Source organism: Pyxicephalus adspersus, chromosome 5, assembly GCF_032062135.1.
Source record: "Pyxicephalus adspersus chromosome 5, UCB_Pads_2.0, whole genome shotgun sequence".
NCBI classification, from domain to species: domain Eukaryota; kingdom Metazoa; phylum Chordata; class Amphibia; order Anura; family Pyxicephalidae; genus Pyxicephalus; species Pyxicephalus adspersus.
In genome coordinates, this window is record NC_092862.1 from 146487535 (window position 1) to 146504170 (window position 16636).

Genomic DNA, 16636 nt, shown 5'->3' on the forward strand with positions numbered 1-16636 from the left:
GGAGATAATACCGGCCGGGGTCACTGCACACCCTCACACAGATGTCATGCAGCATTGCATCTTCTCCACATAGATGGGTGACCACAGGGGCCCCAGAGAACCCAGAGGGCCCATATACAGTACATGTCACAAGTGTGCAGCTATAATCATTACAATGGCGTTATCATACATTATGACAAAACAATGTTACCACAAAATACGATACAACAATAACACAACACAGCGTTACAATACAACACAAAATATCACACAATATAACACAACATATTACAACCCAATACAATATGACAACACAACATATTACAATACAACAATACAATATCACATATACATCACATATATAATAATAATATTCACATATATAATCACATATATACACATATATATACAATACAATATCACAATATATTATGACAATACAATGATATCACATAATACAATATAACAACACAACGTATTACAATGCAACAATACAATAACACACAATGTTACAATACAAAAACAGTATATCATTCAATATTACAATATAACACATTCATATATTACAACCCAATACAATATGACAACACAACATATTACAATACAACAATACAATATCACATATATAATATAACATCACAACAAACGTCAGCCATACAATAGAAGATCACAGTGATACAATACAATATTACATTATATTATGACAATACAATGATATTACATAATACAATATAACAACACAACGTATTACAATGCAACACATAGCGTTACAATATACACAAATAATCCTTAAATATTACAACATAATACAGCATTACAATAATTACATTAATAGGATAGTAAAACATGGGACAATATAAATATTTTGTATTTATAAAGTTCCGGCATCTTCCGTAGCCCCACACAGGGCCCTTCCGTCTCACAAACCATTGTTGTGTTATTATCTGGTCTGGAAGCCAATTAGCCAACCATTTTGTTTTTGGGGTGGGGGAGGAGCCCTCTAAATGGGGTATAAACCCCTTATTACTCCGAGGTCCAGTGCTGAAAGGACAGGCTGCTACCCACTGAGCCGCCTATCATTGACAATAACAACACAACATTACAATATGTCTTTACACTGCCATGGCATGTGTGTGCTGCATTCTGTCAGTACATGAACACAGCAGTTATTGTATTTCCCCTGTAATATTACAAGTTTTATTACCTGTTGATCCTGCCAGGTGATCTGTTATTTTTTCTATTTCCTATACACCTATCTTATCTACCTAAGATGCCGCCAAGTCACATGACTTCTCAGCAGAGCAGCTATGAACAGACAGGTGAATATGAACAAGCATCTAGAGCGCCATCTGCTGGGTCAAATACAAAATACCCCAATATGTCCTGTTTACCTAAAGACATATATGGGGACCAATAGAAGGAAGACCCAGGCCCTGATTGATGGACACTCATTATATTGTCTCTGTATAGATTTGTCATGTCTGTCATTCCTGGTCTGCAGATGGCGAGCGAGGAAGATAGTGAAGAATATTCCTCCATCACAGATGTTACAAATAAAGTGCAAAGTGTGCGCGATGGAGTCACTGCTGGACCTGCGGAGTGATGTGGGCTACCATCGGCTATGGAAACAGAATTACCTCGCCTGTGTGAGTACATTATAGGGTAACTGCTGCCTCTAGGGGCCCGGCCACGCCCATCACCGACTGATGCAGATCATTAGGAAACAATGCCGGAGTCCATAATGGGAGCAGTTAGGCACTACTGTGTGAAACGCGTCAGCCCTTGTTCTGGTCCCTGCGCCCTATGTACATTCCTTCCTGCGGGCAGCTTGGGGTCCTGGATGTGGAGCCGGATCGCAAGCAGCATATTTGTATAAAATGCACTGACGCGTTTCACTCTACAGAAAATGGCCCCTCATCAGATTTATCATGTGATGGTAATAAAAAGTAATATTGAATCTGATGAGGTTCTGGTTTGTGACTTAGGATGGATGAATCCAATTGGCCAGCTCGGTTGTGTGAAACGTGTAATTGGGTCTATGAAGCCAGAAATACATTATATGAGGACAGGTTCACTTTATACAGTTAGTTTTAAAGTGCACCTGTCCTGTTCCTGACATTTAGTGACATGAGCAAACAATCTCCATTGACTGAAAAGATGTCTCTGTCTATGAGATTTGCCACATGCCAGATGAAAGGTGAAATTAGGCTTACAGTGAGAGGATTTGCCACGCTCTGAGGGGTAGGAGGGAGGGTACTTAGCTTTAATTGGGGAAAGGAGGGGCTCAGGGTTGGCATCACCAGCTTGGTGGTTTCACCTGGTAGTCAAGGTTCTCCCATGGCATTCCTGATTGATATAGCAGGGACCTCATTTTTGGAGATTAGTAATAAATTCTGGCTGGCCCAAACCTCAGCCCCCCGGTAGGAAGTGAAGATATCGATGAATTCGGTGCTGTGACATAGCCGCAGTTTCTGACTCACTTTCTGCTCTCTGCAGGACGCAGACAATCCCAGTGGGGCGATGACCTTCTCCAAAGCACTGCAGGCTCTGAGGAAGAAAGACAACCACAGCTTGGTGCTCTTCTCCTGTCACATCCGAAAGGTGAGCTCACCACCAATCCATTCTTATAAATGGGGGTCACATGACCAAGACTGCGTGCCCAAGGTGCACAGACAATGCTGCCGGGCGTCAGGAGTCACTGGCTGATTTTAAGTATCACAAAGGCTTGAAATTGGTGCCATTTATAACCCTCTTCCCCATGGGTAAGGGGATCACTAAAATGTCACACACCAAGCTCCTGAACACGTAATAATGCTATTCTCTATCAATGGTGCTGAGTATTGTCCCCTGTCCATGGTGCTGAGTGTTGTCCCCTGTCCATGGTGCTGAGTATTGTCCTCTGTCCATTCATGGTGCTGAGTATTGTCCTCTGTCCATGGTGCTGAGTATTGTCCTCTCTCATGGTGCTGAGTACTTCATACCTCTGAGTGCCTTCTATCTGCTCTGACAATATCCCTGTCCCTCCGCCATGGCAGTGGTGGCTCTACAATGCAGTACTGCCCTGAGTCTCAGGCTGCTTTGATGATGTTGCCCAATGGGGTGAGTACATGGCAGATCTGACAAACAGAATTAATTCTGGCTATCACTCAGCCTGGAGGACTGGTGACATCTACTGGTGGAAATTAAGTACTGACGGAGACAGCGCCAGATTGATGGTTACTATTGCAGCAAAAGCCACTTGTTTAGGAACTTTTTTTATTTTAAAAAGAATTCTACCTGAAGCTGTAGAAAGTTTGTCAGTGGAAGTTGCTGTGTTTAGTCTTCCAGTCCTGATTACACCAGTAAGTGTTTGTGACACTGCAGGCAGCTGTTTTGGGAAATGTAATTTATTGTTATTAAAAGCAGTAAAACAAGAAAGCAATTTTCAGTGTATACACCATACACCAGCTTTGTGCTGGGGAGAAATTGGATGAGAGGCAGAGAGGTGAATTGTCACAATGAATCTGTATCAAAGTTCCCATCTCTCACCAGCACTGCACTCCCTGTGACTCCCAGCTTTTCTTTAACCCCTCAGTGACCCGGCGTTCTGTTCTCTGATTCGTGGCGTATTCCTGCACCGCTATTTTTAGTAGCACACCGCAGGCGCTTCCCGTGTACCTGCAGAGGTGTTGAGGGATGTCGTCATACCAAGTACAGGAGCTGCAGCCAGATTTTAATAAAATCACTGTCTGTTAGTGATCACTTTCATTTGACAGTGATATGAAAAAAGATCTTTCTTCTGATGGACCTTGAAGTGCACAGAGCACACACTGGTCAGCTGATCCTGTAATAGCAAATTTGCTAGCTAGAAAATCTTTTTCTGCTTCTTTACTCTAAAGACAGAAACTTCCATTTTCTGGCTTCTGCATGAAATGTGTCCTACAGGAATTCTTGCTGGCCATAGCAGCCAATCACCTTCCAGGTTTCATTTCTCCAGTCCAGTGAAACAAAGGTTCTAAGTGGTTGCTCTTCCATTTATCATGAATCAGTTGTGTTTATGAACTTCAGCCACCAGATGGTGCTGTACATACAGCAAGATATGATCTGCAGTATCCCCAGAGAAAATCATGTGACCAGGATGCTGGGGAGGCCAAAGTTTAAATTGATTTCCCAGCTTCACTGCACTGAGACAAGCTATAAATCATTTAATGAAAACTTAATTCTATATTTGTCATGTTTGATGAAATCACCAGCACTTCAAAGTACAGGATTCACACACTTTATCAGTAATCAAAGATCTTCCATTACCTCCCCCGAATAAACAAAATTCCCTTCATTTGTCTCACACGTTCCCCATCCCAGACACTGCAGATCACAGTGGGAGGGGCTCAGTAACAGGCAGTGCTGTCAATCCAGACAGCAGTGGGCAGGGCTGGGTGTGGCCAGGTTCTGATTGACACACTTACCTTCCTGTTATTTTACTTGAAATAACTTTCAGGTCTTCAGGGCCCCCTTCTATAAATATAATATCCATAGATCACAGTATATTAGCATGGCAGTCAGTGGGAAGAATTCCTCGGGACTGGGGGTCATACTATCTTAGTATGACCCCCAGTCCCACCAGGTCCCCCCTTCTATCTCAGTATGACCCCCAGTCCCACCAGGTCCCCACTTCCTAGTCCCTTCAGGTCCCCCTTTCTATCATAGCATGGTTTTCATACCAGGATAGAAGGGGGACATGGTGGGACTGGGGGTCATACTACTATAGAGGGGGGACCTGGAGGGACTGGGGGTCATACTATCTTAGTATGACCCCTAGTAGGTCCCCCTCATCTCCTGTTCTTTGCTCTCTATTTCTTTAGCTGTAACCTGGAAAGGTCTGGGCTCCCCTTTTTTTTTCCATGACCGCTCTGTTTTCATCCCCCCACCCCCACACATGTATTATACAATAGGGGAGTCGCTCAGTAGTGCACCACTTTTATCTTCTTGTACAATGCACCAGGTTAGCTGTCCATCAGCACTGTAACTGAACCTACACTACATTATTGTTCATGTCTGTTGTATGTACAGCACCATGGTATATGACAGTGTTATAATAATATTATAAATAAAAATGATTTATGACATCATTGGGATTTCTGGTTCAGATTGTGTGTTTCAGAATCTCTCTCCCCTCTATTCATACATTGTATATGTGAGAGTCACATGGAGAAGTTTGTTCTCACCCCATACAGGCCGATCATCACACATCTGTCCGTCTCCCCCAAATATCGGTGACACCGCTTGGTTCGCTGTGTGATCTCATCATCAATTCTTTTTGTTTGGCAGATAAATCGATTTAACAAATGTAAGGACCGGGGTTTGCTGATCACAGACCATCACCTGTACAAGCTGGAGCCCAGCAAAGCCTACAAAGTGCTGAAGAGTCTCCCGCTGAGTACGGTGAGTACCGCCATAGAACTGCCATAACCGGGGGCCCCCCCCACCCCACCTTCTTTATAGTGCCAGGTGATGTTATAGCACGGGGTACTGGAATGCTGTGCCTTTGGGCCCCCATATCCTATTTGCCCAGGGCCCCATATTATTATAATACCCCCAAGAATAGTGAATTACTTCCCCCTCTTGTAGCAGAAATACAATGTACATGTAACACAAGACATCAGACATTGTCGGCAGATTTGGTGTTGTGTGAGATGTATGGAGTCGCTGGGATTTGGGCCCCTGGAACCATTTTCCGGATGGGGGTGGGGGTGCATTGGCCCACCCCAGCTATTAAATTAAAGTGACACAAAAAGCCCCAAATCCCCCCCGAGGTTCCTCGTCAGCCTGGCAGAGGGATCGCCTGACTGCACCACTTGGTAATTGATTTGTCAGACTGTAAAGCAGACAATTACCCCTTAATGTTGAGGCAATTACTGGAAAATTACCCCCCCCCCATTATATTCCAGGATGGGGATTAGTGATAATATGATGGAAATGGCCCAGAGAGTCCTCGGAGTCCCCTGGGCTGTCCCAGGCTTTAGACAATAATATCACAAAGAGGACCTGTCACTGATCATTTTAAATGAAATATTTTGTTTGTTGTTTCTTATAATGACTTATATAAAAGATAATTATTTATTATCATTTAAATGGCTGTTCTCTTGCTGCCATCCTGTGACATCACATCATATAATAAATGGAAATAAAGTATCATCTGCATTGATAAGTGAACATGATGTCATGGAGAGGGGGTAATAGTTATAAAAGCAGTTCTCTGGGTGCTTGTTGGGCAAGATGGCTGCACGCAGAGGGGCAGCAAGGTGCCAGATTTGTTGCCAAACTTCTATTACCATCCCGTTATATCATATGAACACTATTGGTGACAGGTTCCCTTTACATATATATTAATGTGATATAATCAATAAAGGCGCCAATCAAATCAAAACAATTTATGTGACTTCTGATTGGCTGTTGTCCTCCCGCATTCATCTCCTGCCTAATAGTTATGGCTGTTATAATCCTTATTGAGCCCGAAGGTTGCGCCCCCTTCTCGTGACAAGGTTGTGCAGCTGCATCAGGGCCCACTGAGACATAGGGGGCCGGATATAAGTCACATGATTACTGAGACCCCGCCCACTGCTCTCTTCTTTTCAGCTTCCAATCAATATTCAGTAATTGTTTTTAGTTGGCCAGGCGTTGTTGGTTGCAGCGCAGCCCTTTGGTTTCTTCCTCCTCCTGGACCCGGAGGTTACACAGAACCATGAGACAGAAGGCTGCAGCAGTCCTGGCATTGCAGCATTTGCACATCTAACTTCTCCGTGTTTATTTGCTGCAGTGGCATTATCCCGTCCGTAGGGATTGCATGCTTTATATTTGTCTGGTTGTAGCAATGATTTCAGCAGTACCTGGGGGAGCTGACATCACAGGGGAGAGCTGGACATCAAACAGAGGAACCCCATATAGCAATCATGCAACTAAGAGGGGTTCTTTGCAGTCAGAGCATTACCACACGCATTTATCATGCCATACGGTGCCCAACCAAGGCATTTTTTTAAGCCGGGTGAGAAGAAATTGTAGTGAGGTGGCAGACCCGGTATTCTGACCCAACTCTTCAGTAACAACCCAAAAACAGCTGGGGGGTTACTGAAAAGTGCTGGGTTGGTGCGCCCAGCTAAAAGGGGCTGGGGAGAACCCTGCGGTATTTCCTGCATTAATGCCTGCTGTATTCTGGGGGCCCATTCAGGTGCCAAGGCATGCCAATGTGTAGAGAACCATCCCTGTAGTGTTTATAATGAACGCATGGCATGCAGGGGGTGACCATCAGGGTGGGTGCATTGCCACCTATTATTGCTGCCCCCTTCTAGTATTTGTACAAGTGGGGTGCATTACATGCGTTGCTGCGGCCCTGCACTCTTATATATAATAATCACAATGATACTGATGAACGCCGTGGATGGTGAAGGGCCAATCCAGAAAATAGCAGATTTTGGGCCATCTTTGTATTCCCAGATATTACGGCCGCCATTTTTACGTTGGTAAATTCCTGGGATCTCTGACGGATGAAGCATTGTTAGAGGACAGAAGTGGCCCGCTATCAGTAACTAAGCAGCGGCATGAATCTCCGCTCGGTTTTTTATATTTTTCATGCTTTAAATAAATTCTGACCCAGTTGTCATAGCAACCGGAATCATGAGAAGCGCGCGGGGAAATTTCCAGGTCTGCAGAATCCGTCTCCGTGATTATTATTTATTTATGGGGATCCGGCACAGGGCCAAGGACGGGAGACTGAGGGGTTCTGGAGGGCGGTTATTGGAGAACAGAACCGATCGGTCCAAATGTCTGATACCGGCGAGAACCAACGGAGGAATCAAAATTCTGCATCGTAGTTCAGCTGATTTATAAAACATCGCCATTGGAAATCGTTAGATTTTGGGGGCAATACAAAGATAAGGAGGGGAAATTATGATGCTTTAGACATAATAATAATAAAAAGGATTTATATAGCACCAACATATTACGCAGCGCTGTACATTACATACGGGTTGTAAATGGCAGACGGATACAGACAGTGACACAGGAGAGGATCCTGCCCCGAAGAGCTTACAATCTATAATGAGGGGAGATATGGAATGGTGGGTGAGTAGTAAGAGTTTAAATGCAAATGACAAAAAACCAAGAATAGTAAAATTACAAATGGAGGTGCACAGAGATCAAATACAATACAGGGGCTCTATCAAACATGGGATCTGACATTCCTGCAAACATTCCCCCATATGTTTCAATGGCAGCGATTGATTCCCATGAGGGAATGTTTGAGGGAAAGTCGTATTTCCTGTTTTTTCATCACAGGCCTAAATGATATATTGCATGATCTCCCCCGGACCCTTTTATCCGGGCGCACCACCCGGCACTTTTCAGGAACCACCCGGCTGTTGAGTTGAGCACTGAAATGTAATACCAAAAAACGTTGCACCCTTCAAATAAAGAAAAATATAAGAAGTAAATGATTGTTGATCCCTAACAAAGAGTTTTTACTCATGTTCACCTCCAAATTATTATTATTACCATTATTGGAGGAGTTTTACTTAAATCCCCTCAGGATTCTTTTATCTGATTTCCAATTTTGTAACATGTTTAAAAAATTCTTAAAATCTATTATTATCCTTTATTTATTTACATATCGCTGACATATTACACAGCGCTGTACAAAGTCATAGTCATGTGACTAGCTGTCCCTCTCACAATCTAATTTCTCCCCCATAGTCATTATCACAGTCTAAGGTCAGTTTTGGGGGAAGCCAATTAACCTAACTCCATGTTTTTGGAATCCCACACAAACACGGGGAGAACCTACAAACTCCATGCAGATAATGTCCTGGCCGTGATTGGAACCTGGGACCCAGAGCTGCAAAGCCCGGAGTGCTAACCACAGAACCACCGTGCTGCCCTATTCTCCCTGCAGATGGGGTTGGTTCCGCCGTTTGCTGTCTCTGGCACTGGGTCGCCTATGTCTGGGGTGTGTGTGGCCCTTCCTGGTTCTCTTGGTGTTCGGTAGACAGGAAAGTTGTGGTCGGTCAATGAGACCTCCCCGGGTGAATGTATTCCCATATACAAACATTACCATTCACCAGTTTTATTGTTTAGTTTCTTATATCTTTTTTGTATTCCAAAATCCAAGTCAGAGATGAATTCTGCATCCCATCAGAGGAGTCCAATCTGCCAAGTACGTAACTTTTCCCATGACGGTGCCAGTACCCCAAAATATCTATAAGAAGGAGAATGGGCATCAGCAAATCTGCCCTGAGAAATCGGCCAGTGCTGAGCTAAATCCTAATAGATGTTGTGTGGCCTCAGCCAGCTGCTGTGATCTGCTGATTATTGTATTTTATCCCCAACATAATGGTATATCAGTTATATCCGGTAGCGCTCCGCAGTGCACACCCCAGCTTGCTCTCAGTGTCTTCTTACAGCCTGACGTCTGTTCCCCATACATGGCAGGATAATATTTCCTGGACATATGGAGGAAATTGGATTGATGATATAATTACAGCTGAGGCCCTCGTGTCCTCAGCAATATGGCGGAAATAATGCACACAGTAATTCTATTTCAGTGCTGGTCCAGCCGCTCTGATCTGTGTGTAACACGCAGAGAGATTTTCTTCTGTCAGGGCTGACCTGACCCGCATGAAATGCAGAAGCCGCCGGGGGACAGAGAGATCATTCAGGCTGCAGAAATCCCTCTATCAGTGTATTATGGTAAAGAGAACCTGTCACCACAAAGGAATAAAGCCAATAACAAGACACCAATGTATGGTGGGGGGTGCAGAATGCAGGTGTGACTTTTGCAGGGGGATCTCGGCTGCATCCCACAATGCAGTGCTTTTCTATGAGCATCAGGGATCTCCCCGGACCCTTCTAGCCGGGTGCACCACCCAGCACTTTTCAATCACCACCCGGCTGAAGATTTGGGTCACAATACAGCTTCCCGGTTGAGCGCTGGGCATATAAATCAGCCTTAGCAGTGCAAACTCCATTCAGCATCCTTGAAATGCAGAGCTGCGACCTTCTGGTTCTGTTCAGCCAGTCTTGTGATCTGGAGAAAACCCTGAACCCCCAATGATCACCACAAATTTATGGCTGCATAAGCTCAGGTTCACCCTTGGTGAACTGATAATCCCCTGAAATGGGTGAATCTGTCCGGTCTGTGTGAATCTCGGGTTGCTGTACTCATCTCTACCTTTGCATTGTTTCCTGTACATTGAGAGGCGACATCCTGATCAGAAGACGGAATTGGCGGTGATTGGTGGATCTGATTAGGACAACGCTGGAGCGAGCACCTATGCACAGGAAGGTATTTATATATCTACATAGCAGGAGGAGGATGGGCAATGGGTTTATCTCGAGCAATGGTGGGCTCCTGGTAAAACAATGAACCTGGAAGAAAGATCAGATAATTAGATGAACTATCCTGCAAAGCTGAAAGTGAATGGTGATAAGATGATGGAAAATATAGTTTATGGTATTTGGGATTTTTTAGAATATTTGATTGCTATTTGTTAGGAATACTCCTCATAGCGCTCTCCATTGGCCTTGTACCATCCTATGTACCATCTTCAGGGTTTTTCCCTGAAGAAGCGGAATTATTCCGTGAAACGCGTAGAAACTAACAAGGTGCATGCTCCCAGGGTGACCCCGACAGGAATATTGTGTTTGGTTTGCATGTTTTATATGTCAGTGGTTGTAGTGTTACTTATTAAAGTATTTTTTTCTTATACTTGTAATACAAGTTAGTTTTGAATATTTAGGTGGCTGGCCCTTAATGTCCCAATATCTGGTGGAACTTCACAAATTTAGACTTGATTTGTAATAGGGATGTGGCCCTGATAGGATAAACAGAGGAGTAATGTAACATTATTGGTGGATCTGAAAACCAAAACTTACATCCACCAATCAGAATGCAGTGGGCGTGGTCTATTGCAGGTTAGAATACATCACAATGCATTTCATGCAAAACTCTTATTTCCATTCACTGGGGTTTTGCACATCGGCTGAGCGGTGAAGATTCCTAAGCAGGAAATTGGAAGAAATTAGTAAAATTGGATGAAATCTAATGAAGTAATGAGATTATCGGGCTCTGCGTTCACATAAAGAGCTTTTTATTCTCTGCTCGGATCACCCCTCCCCCCAGCAACGTCCCAGATGTAGATTGGACCGGCGCTCTGTGCATTCCTCGGATTACTGTATATACAATCTATATCTGTGTGTGACCATTACCACTTTTATACGCAGGGCCGGATCTGGCTCTAGGTGTGGAAGGTAGATGCCTAGAGGTGCCAGGGGGCTACCAGTTGCCAAGCATTCACCTCCGCCTCATTGTTGCCACCCCCGCAGTACCCAGCACATACAGAAGGAGGGGCAAACACACTGCATTATAATATACTGGGGGCAGCTTAAGGGCTGGAGGGGATTGGCTGGTATTGCTGGTTGTGTTGTAGTGTGCTGCGTTGGTTGGTGAAGGGAGTGCAAGAGAAGAGGTGCTGAAGGTCAGATTGGCAAAGGACGTACCTCAGGGGTGTGACCTGCATTAGGGGCGGAGTCTTTGGTAACAGGCTCTCTGTTCCTATAGGCTCCTGAGATGCCAATCCAGCCCTGGGTTTATGACATCATAATGATGGCTGGAAAACTTTCTTTTTAATTCTTTTCTCCTATGCCAACCTTTTTGGCGTCCCAGCTGGTAAGAAGAAGGTGACCCTGGATGATACCTGAATAAAGATGGCTTCATCTTTTTGTAGAAGAAAACAGATGGCGATAAATACCTGGAAGCCCTGTTACCCTGGCACATTGCAGGTTCATCATGTCATACATAATAAATCTGCAGAATGTTTTGTCCCCGAAAATCAGACCGAGAATCCACAAAGGCAATTATGATCATATGAGTTTTTTATTCATAAAATGACCATAGGATGGCGCTATTTTTTCTTTTGCAGGTCACCGGACTGAGCCTGACCAGCGGACCGGACCAGCTTGTCGTCCTGCACACCCAGAAATACGATGATATAGCGTTCTGCCTGCAGAGAGTGGAACAGGACGGGGAGAGTCGAGTCGGGGAACTGGTGGGGATCCTAACACATCACTTTAAATTGTGAGTCCTCATGAGTGTACATTGTATCCTGTGTCATACAATCAGATTGTACAATCTCCTGATCTGCTGCTCCATGAGATCCATATAAGGTCAAAACCAATGATAAATAGCGGATGAGGTTTATGGGGCTGTGAGTGGGAAATCTGGGAACTTCTGTGATTGTACAACGGCAATAAATAAAATGCGACTATGGGGGCTGCAGGTAATCTGCGCTAAATGCTGAGCTGCTATTGGTCTGTACAATCCAATCAAGAGCCTGTAGAGAAAAAGCTACGTCTGAATCTCATACCCCGTGAAACACAGGGACAATTTTTTTTAAGCTATCATGGGTGAAGCTGGGTGATCCAGCAATCCTGGAATTTCTTAAAATCATTTGCTAAAATTTGGAAAATGTTTTCAATCCTAAACAGGATCCATCCCAGGTTTGCTGGATCACCCAGGTTCACCCATGAGAGTCTATCTTTGATAAACCGGGCTCCATGCATTCCCATTGTGACCTGGTGGTGTCTACATCGGTCACAACCAAACTTCCTGTGTGAGAAGCCTCTGATACCCCAGCCTTAGGGCAATAAAGCTGAACTTCTTCCAGCCATCCCATCCCGGCCAATGATGGTGGCCAAAGATCGTATTCAAGAGAAGAAGGGAAAAGATGGCGGCACCCTGAGACAGAACAAGGACAGGTGAGTTTTGCAGGTTTGGTTCCACTTTAAGGATCAGAACTGATTTGGGTCATTGGATGGTTCTGGAATAGGTGGGAAACTGCAGGACAGTTCTGCTGTTGCTGCTCTGGACCCATCCAAGGCATGAGCCCTTCACATTAGTAACTTAGCCCTATGATGGGTCCATATGGTGCCCTCATCACACCTGTATGAGACCCCCCATTCCAGAACCATGGCCCAAAATATGAATCCCCCCCACCACATGGCCAGAATAATAGAGCTGGATTCCATTTGTAGCTACAACATCCTCCACTCCTCCAGGAAGCCTCTTCTTAAGATTTTGGGGTGTCTGAGGGAGTTTGCCCTCTATTGGTGGGGTCAGGTACTAATGGTGTGGATTTGGCCCCTGTTGGTGAGGTCAAGTACTGATGGTGGGGATTTGCCCCGTATTGGTGAGGTCAGGTACTAATGGTGGGATTTGCACCCATTGCTGAGGTCAGGTATTGATGGTGGGGATTTGTCCCCTGTTGGTGGGGTCAGGTATTGATGCTGGGGTTTTGCCCCCTATTGGTGAGGTCAGGTACTGATGCTGGGGTTTTGCCCCCTATTGGTGAGGTCAAGTACTGATGGTGGGGATTTGCCCTCTATTGGTGGGGTCAGGTACTAATGGTGTGGATTTGGCCCCTGTTGGTGAGGTCAAGTATTGATGCTGGGGTTTTGGCCCCTATTGGTCAGATCAGGTACTGATGGTGCTGTATTTAGTAGACATGGCCCTGTGGGAAATGCTCGGCATTAAACGGGTTAAACCAAAAGGGTGTCTGGGTTTGTAAATAAAACGCTTATTACATGCTGGGAATAATTAACACTTTTGTAAGCTGTGACTCTCATCCTAGTTGGGACCGGGGAGGGGGGTTGGGGGGATTTGTTAGATATTTGGATTATCTATTTGCTGATTGGTGTGATGACAATGAAGATGTGGGGGAAGGGGGTCTCGTGTGGGGGGGGTGCTCAGGAATGGAATATTATCTGTGGTGAGAAGGCTGAGTGTGTATATTTATATATATATTTTGATGTGGGAGACCACCAGGGGGGAGCGGAGAGTGTGAGGGGCAAAATGATTTGCAGCTTCTGGGCACATAATAGATGTTTTTGGTTGTTTATGTAGCATAAATTTACGCCCCTAATATACATTATATAGCAACCCATGACCATTACACCTGTATGAGATTGTCAGACTTCCCATTCCAAACCATAGCCATTAATATGGAGTCTCCCCCCTCCTCCCCATGATCATTAATACAGATTTGCCCCTCTTCTCCCCATTGCCCATAGATTGGTGTTGCCCCCTTGTGATGGTGGGGAATTGCCCCTTGGTGAGGTCAGGTACTGATGTTGGATGAGAAGACCTGGTTCATTCCAATTCACCCCAAAGGTGTTCAGTAGGGATGAGGTCAGGGCACTGTGCAGGAGTTCCTCCTAACTGGTGACCCCATGTCTTTATGGAGGGGGCTTTGTATCCCGGGATCAAGTCATGGGGGGAACAGAAAAGGGTCCTCACCAAACTGTGACCACAAGGCTGGAAGAACACAATGATCTACAATGTCTACTAGAACCTTTCACTGGGGACCCCTGAACCCCATCATTTGGGGGGGAGGGGCACATGCTTTTGCCCACAATGTGCATTATGCCACCATGAGGTTTAGTTGGGAATTACAGCCCAATAAATGGTGTGAGTGGCCATGAAATGTTTTCCGGAATCTGATTTATAGGCATTTTTATTATTTTATACTGCGATTCTCTCCGGGGCCATAAAGCAGATATATGAATTCAGAGCTCTGCAGATTGGCACACAGCCTGGCTGGGCCCCTCAGGGTAAGGGCCCCACACTGCGGTGATATACAATTATGTCAATATAATTCCTTCTTCTCATTACCAGAGGCTGAGCATTGATCACCACCCTGGGCCGAATCAGCATCTTCTATAGGCACTCCCTGTGCTGCCCCCTATAGGATGGCAGCGGCTGTATAGCGGGAGGGCGGATGGCAGAATTTGCCCAGTAACAGATTTAACTCTTAGAATATAAATCTGCAGAGAGGAGAAGGGAGATCTCCCTGTACTTCCATAGAGATCCTTGAAGGTATTGACTATTGGGAGGATGTATAGGAAAGGGGCGGAGACATCACAGATGAAAATTAATCAGGATGTATAGGAAAGGGGCGGAGACTTCTGAGGTGAATATTAATCAGGATGTATAGGAATAGGGCGGAGACATCGTAGGTGAATATTATTCAGAATGTATAGGAAAGGGGTGGAGACATCAGAGCTGAATAATAATCAGGATGTATAGGAAAAGGGCCGGAGACATCGGAGGTGAATATTAATCAGGATATATAGGAAAGGGGCGGAGACATCAGAGATAAATAATAATCAGGATGTATAAGAAAGGGGCGGAGACATCAGAGGTGAATATTATTCAGAATGTATAGGAAAGGGGCGGAGACATCGGAGGTGAATATTAATCAGGATATATAGAAAAGGGGCGGAGACATCAGAGATAAATAATAATCAGGATGTATAGGAAAGGGGCGGAGACATCAGAGGTGAATATTATTCAGAATGTATAGGAAAGGGGCGGAGACATCGGAGGTGAATATTAATCAGGATATATAGGAAAGGGGCGGAGACATCAGAGATAAATAATAATCAGGATGTATAGGAAAGGGGCGGAGACATCAGAGATAAATAATAATCAGGATATATGGGAAAGGGGCGGAGACATCAGAGGTGAATATTAATCAGGAGGTGAAATGATTGTATATTTGGGGTATCAGGAGATCTGTTACAGATTTATCTGCTTACTAATGAGAAGAAGGGAAATGCAGAGAAATATATTTCTTGTATGCTGAGAATACTGGGCAAAGGATTATAAATGAATCGACAATAATAGAACACATCACACAATTCACTGTGCATTGTGGTAACATGTTATAGACACATATAGTGAGAACACAGGTGAATATTAATCAGAATGTATAGGAAAGGGGCGGAGACATTAGAGGTGAATATCAAAGGATGTTTAGGAAAGGGGCGGAGACATCAGAGGTGAATATTAATCAGGATATATAGAAAAGGGGCGGAGACATCAGAGATAAATATTAATCAGGATGTATAGGAAAGGCGCGGAGACATTGGAGGTGAATATTAATCAGGATATATAGGAAAGGGGCGGAGACATCAGAGATAAATATTATTCAGAATGTATAGGAAAGGGGCGGAGACATTGGAGGTGAATATTAATCAGGAGGTATAGGAAAGGGCGGAGACATCAGAGGTGAATATTATTCAGGAGGTATAGGAAAGGGGCGGAGACATCGGAGGTGACTATTAATCAGGATGTATGGGAAAGGGGCGGAGACATTGGAGGTGAATATTAATCAGGATGTATAGGAAAGGGGCGGAGACCTCGGAGGTGAATATTATTCAGGATGTATAGGAAAGGGGCGGAGACCTCGGAGGTGAATTTTAATCAGGATGTATAGGAAAGGGGCGGAGACTTCTGAGATGAATATTAATCAGGATGTATAGGAAAGGGGCGGAGACTTCTGAGATGAATATTAATCAGGATGTATAGGAAAGGGGCGGAGACATCTTAGGTGAATATTAATCAGAATGTATAGGAAAGGGGCGGAGACATTAGAGGTGAATATCAAAAGGATGTTTAGGAAAGGGGCGGAGACATCAGAGGTGAATAATATTCAGGATGTATAGGAAAAGGGCCGGAGACATCAGAGGTGAATATTATTCAGAATGTATAGGAAAGGGGCGGAGACATCGGAGGTGAATATTAATCAGGAGGTATAGGAAAGGGGCGGAGACATCAGAGGTGAATATTAAT

The 16636-nt window shown here is 44.5% G+C and overlaps 1 protein-coding gene across 1 annotated transcript in view; it reads left to right on the top strand.

The window, feature by feature from the left end:
• Positions 1 to 12170, top strand: part of LOC140332140 (unconventional myosin-Ig-like) — a 42261-nt gene extending 30091 nt beyond the window's left edge. Inside the window, exons 16-19 of the mRNA XM_072413433.1 lie at positions 1280 to 1625; positions 2476 to 2580; positions 5287 to 5400; positions 11928 to 12170. Coding sequence (XP_072269534.1) covers positions 1280 to 1625; positions 2476 to 2580; positions 5287 to 5400; positions 11928 to 12086 — 724 coding nt within the window. The 3' untranslated portion in view covers positions 12087 to 12170. The remainder of the gene's footprint in view (positions 1 to 1279; positions 1626 to 2475; positions 2581 to 5286; positions 5401 to 11927) is intronic.
• Positions 12171 to 16636: the final 4466 nt, after the last annotated feature.